General features: G+C 35.4%; 1 protein-coding gene across 5 annotated transcripts in view; it reads left to right on the top strand.

The window, feature by feature from the left end:
* The window catches only part of LOC102671182 (pleckstrin homology-like domain family B member 1), a 71548-nt gene that overhangs the window by 23133 nt on the left and 43545 nt on the right, over nucleotides 1–4870 (top strand). For 4 of the 5 annotated variants that reach the window (XM_031512504.1, XM_031512502.1, XM_031512500.1 and 1 more), the window contains one exon: nucleotides 3831–4017. The exons of the other annotated variant lie outside the window; for it this stretch is intronic. In XM_031512504.1, coding sequence (XP_031368364.1) covers nucleotides 3936–4017 — 82 coding nt within the window. In that variant the 5' untranslated portion in view covers nucleotides 3831–3935. The remainder of the gene's footprint in view (nucleotides 1–3830; nucleotides 4018–4870) is intronic. 5 annotated transcript variants of the gene reach the window in all.

Raw genomic sequence — 4870 nt, 5'->3', positions numbered from 1 at the left:
CCACCACCACCACCACCACCACCATCACCACCATCGTCACCGTCACCACGTAACACCGAGTCATTGGATATTCATTGAGTATCACGAAGGCCGATAATGATAATCCGTTGGAAGAATGCTGCGGTCTCAGAGGCCACAGTTATGCAGGCCAACTAGCCGCATGTCAATTTGTTCCCCGTTGGTCACCCGTTACTGTCGGTATCGGTGATACTTGGGCATAAGATGATCGCGGAAGCGAGCGCGGATACGGTGTACGGTGTCGTCCTCCACCCGGCTGATAGGGTGACTTTTTAGCGGTTCCCTAAAAAAGCGAGTGGAAAAGGGGAGGAAAGAGGGTGCACGCACGGAATCTCGGGATTTCGAGACTCGGGGGAAATAGAAACGTGTACGTGGCGAGATTTTAGAGCGATATTTGAAGAGACGTGCCCCTCCTGACTATTTCTTTATCTGTTGAAAGTTCAGTCGAGCAGTCTTGGAGATTTTAAAAGGAGATATTATATTTTTTGTAATTAATTTATAATTGCGGATGATTGGTGTAAGTATTTTCTTTCTTCTTTTTCTTATTATTATTATTTTTTTTAGGAAAGTTTCTTCAATTGCGTTTTATTATGCGGTAAAAAGAAGAGTAAGAATTTCAAGTCACTTTCTGATCCACGCGTTTCACGTTAAAATGTGAACATCGTATCTCAAGTTGGGTTAAATTAAACCACTTACTTATGCATCATTGAAATAAGGAAATAAGAAAGTTCGAGCATAAAATATAATGTATGGGATAAATGGTTAAACATTTTTTTACGGCTGCAAATATTACGAAGGCTTCCAACTTGGGAACTATTCAATTCACCTCTATAATAAGCGGAGATTTTAACGCGTGAGACGAGATAAGTAATGCAAGAGATCCTCCATTCCGGTGTCGTAAAATTTGAAATTCCCTCTTTCCTCTTGTCCAGACAGCTTATTTCGTCACGAGATAAAAGTTACAGGGCGCAAAGGTGTCACCGGCACCGTTATGAGAGCAGACAGCTTTACGATCTCGGAGCAAAAGCCAGTTCAATTTACCGAAAGGTCGTTAACACGGTTCCTCGACCGGCAGAGTTAAAAGTATTTCGATGAAAGTTTTTCAAGTGGCTTCCAAAAAAATACCGTACGAATCTTTTTTTTTTTTTTCTTTCGTTTTAATAAATATTTTGTTTCATATTTGTCGCAAATTGAAATCATTGTTAAATTCTTCGGTTAATTTTTCATCATCAAATTTTTCAAGGGATATATATGTATATATGCAGAAGCGTGAACTGACGTAATCCATCTAATTGGCACAGTTTTTGATACGAACTGATACTATAACTAATCACTGGGTCAACGTTCGTTTCTTATTAACGACAATTAACACTTGGGCATAAACGTTTACCAGTACGATGTGTCCAGTATTGCCATACGTGATACGTGATTGTATCACGATTTCCTCGATCCAGCCTCCAGTAGAGGATCAAAGAAGAATTCTCAAGATAATAAAGATCAGCTTTCAATCTAATGGTATACAATTATATCCCATAGTCACAATTATGGTTCGGTTAATAGTATAGCATCAAATTGACAACTTTCAATAAACACTAACTTGATTGAACGAAACATCCATCCTCAATTATTTATATAATAGATATATCAAAATGAGATTAAATAATTTTTCGTTTATTTTTTACTACTAACGTTGAAATTGGAATGATGATACTCAGATGATACCTTGCTTGTAAGTATTTAGAACATTCTAAATTGTTAGAGAGTTTTCTGCAATAATTTTTTTATATTAATTAATTAACGACAATTTAGAATTATGTACACAGCTATCTATAGATATTTTAGAAAATGTCTTCAATTCCCTTTTTCCAAATTTTGTAACAAAGATTGTTGTCGTTTCTTTTCATTTTAGTAGAATTAAATTATCATTAAAATGCAATTAATAATGCAGGTATAATAAGTGGTAAGAATTTTTAATTGGAAAATTAAGATAAAAAAGATTTTTTTTTTTAATCTAAGTTCTTTGAATTGCAGTACGATATTTAATGAAGATTCAATGACTCGTAATGTCTGCCATCGACTTTTTTGCGACCCGAGGCATACCATAATATTTAGCTAGTTATCGTGGGAGGATATGTATCACGGATCCGAAGAAACGAGTCTTCGCGGAAATCGATAGTGGAAAGGAAAGTAAATTTTTCGTAGAAAGATATCGCTGACCCGATGTGAAAGTCTTTAATGAGAGGTATTCGAACGATAACCGACTGAAATTAAATGATTTACCAAGTTTGAATTACAGTCGCAATATTCTTGATAAGCGTTTTATCTTGTACAGGCATTTGGTCTGTAGTTGAATGTTGCTTAGGGCAACAAGTGAATTTTATTGATCGAAAGTTGCCGCTTTAAGAGAGAGAAAATATATTGAAATTTTCACCTGATCCTGGATCGTGGATTGCAGATTAAGATGTTTCTTGAAATAATAATGTGTTGCAAGTTTTTTTATTGATCGATAACTGTTCATTAATAACGTACGATTTTCTATTGAAATTTTTAAATTGAGCATCTGGTAGAGAAGACGATTTGATGATTTTATGTATTGTATAAATCACACGATGACAATGAACTTGTTTATTTTTTGTAATTGAACATTATCTTTTTAATTTTATCTTTTCATTTCAAATTGAAAAGAATCGAGTCAATGGAAGATTGAATATTTCATAAATATAAAAGATATGAAGAAAATTTTCAATTGCTGAGAGGTATTTTGAGGTATTTTTCCTCTTTTGTAAAAAATGCGAAAGCAACAAAATTTTTAATTTCATTAATTTCATAAAGTTTCGTAAATTGTGACTCTTAGAAGAAGGAAAATACTAATGATTGATTTTACTAATTTTCATGGATAAAAAGAATTAAATTTCTTCAATTATCAATCAAACACAATAACGTTCTCTTGAAGTTTGCGATTGAACGGTTTAATTGGAATGCAGCGAGATGAAATAGAAGACACAAAGAGAGACGATGCGAATGACATTTCCTTCCTCGAGCGAGCAGGATGCGGGTTCATACGGGTGTTCGTACGGGTTCGGTGTTATAATGAGGTCAAGGCGTTTAATTATACGTTGAAGACATCGTCGTGTCCTAAATATTAAGATTAAAATTCGATAAATTCAGTTTGATGGACATTGATGGAAGACATAATTACCTTCGATAAACATTTGTAATAATACTAAAAAATTTGTTAAGTAAAATGATTATTACATTAGTTATCCCTTAGAATGTGACACGTTCGTCAAATTTCTCCAATTAAAAATTTATATCACATTTCCTTCTATACCTTCATATTTCTGCAACATCTTCTATATTTCTAATTCAATCAAAAGCACGTTCAACATCGTGTCTCGATCACTCGCACCCCCATCTCTTCCGCCACGCATTCCACGCCATTCGATTCCAAATTTAACTTCTCTCGAAACGTCTCGATTCACCTCGTTCCCTCGATAATCTCATCAACTAATACACGAAATTTTCCATCCAAGGAAAAAAGAGAAGGAAAAAAGTCCATCCATCGAATCGAGCCGCGCTTACTTGCACGCGGAATTATGGATGGAAACCGCGTCGTTAAGGTTCATTAGGCGGTAAAAAGGGTGGAGCATCGTGCGAACGCAGGCGGAATATCGCGGACGGTGCAAAAAACCGCGGGAAACAGTTTTAACCGGGCGTGTTCGTGGTTGCATTTCTGGTAATTTCGCCGGAACAATATAAAGGAGGGGGCAAAAAGCATCCCTCTCCTCTGACAGATACGAGTTTATTTACAGAAACGGTTTTACTGCGACGAACGAGGAGCGCGTCAGGTACTCGCGTCCGGCACTCCGCATATAGAACATCCGCTCTGGTGGTGGCGTGCGAGAAGATGCGCTTTTATGCGCTGCCTATGCGTTCCAGGGACTATCAATCAGAGAATAGAATTTCTTCTTCTGAGTAAACGAAGAACGGAGAGCAGAAATTTTTGTAAGGATATTATGTTGGCGAATAAATTTTATTCTTGCGTTTATTGGATTATAAATATTTGTATGTTTTTTTTTTGTAGATGTAAAATAGGTGAAAAAAGATTCTTTAAGCCAAAAGGGGATTATATTATCTGGTTTTTACTTGTTGAAAATTGAAGATCAAGAAAAAAATCTTTATACTGCTTATACAAAAGAGACAAGGAATGATTTTTAAATTTGATTTAAAATTGTTATTATTCTTTCTATGTTTTTTTCTGAAATCATTTTATCGAATCTTGAAACCCCTGTTGATTTAGATTCAGAGAGGGATGTGCTTACTCGTGGGAAGGTGTATTGAATCTGGAATGGAATTGTGATTGTGACTTGGATCTTGAGATTTTGGGAGAGCACGAATCTATATCTATTTTGTAAATGTTCGATTGAATTGACTGAGATACGTGAGAGAAATATATAATGCAGTACATTTAAAAAGCAATTTTCGTGATATAGAAAATTTAAAAATATTATTTAGATAAAAGCTGTTCGTGCATGAACTCTTGCATAGGCCTCTCTTTATCATTTCTATCTTCTGAGAAAATAAAAAAATTTCAATCAAACGAAGCGAAATGCATTATATAGTAATGAAACGAAGATGTGAGTATAATATACGGTCTAAGGAAGATTCGATGTCAAACGTAATCGATTCTGCTTGATATGGCAGCCCACCTAATAAGGAATTCATTGGACGTTGTCATTGACAAAGACCAGCTCAATATAGCGACACACGTTGCTATATTGAGATATTTCACCTCGATAGTACTCTCGATTGCCTTTTTAGCAATTCGTGTACTACGAAGGACGCTCGACTG

This window comes from Apis dorsata, unplaced genomic scaffold (assembly GCF_000469605.1).
Source record: "Apis dorsata unplaced genomic scaffold, Apis dorsata 1.3 scaffold_452, whole genome shotgun sequence".
Classification (NCBI taxonomy): Eukaryota; Metazoa; Arthropoda; class Insecta; order Hymenoptera; family Apidae; genus Apis; species Apis dorsata.
The sequence above is the reverse complement of the archived record's forward strand: the minus strand, read 5'-3'. Positions and strand labels throughout refer to the sequence as shown.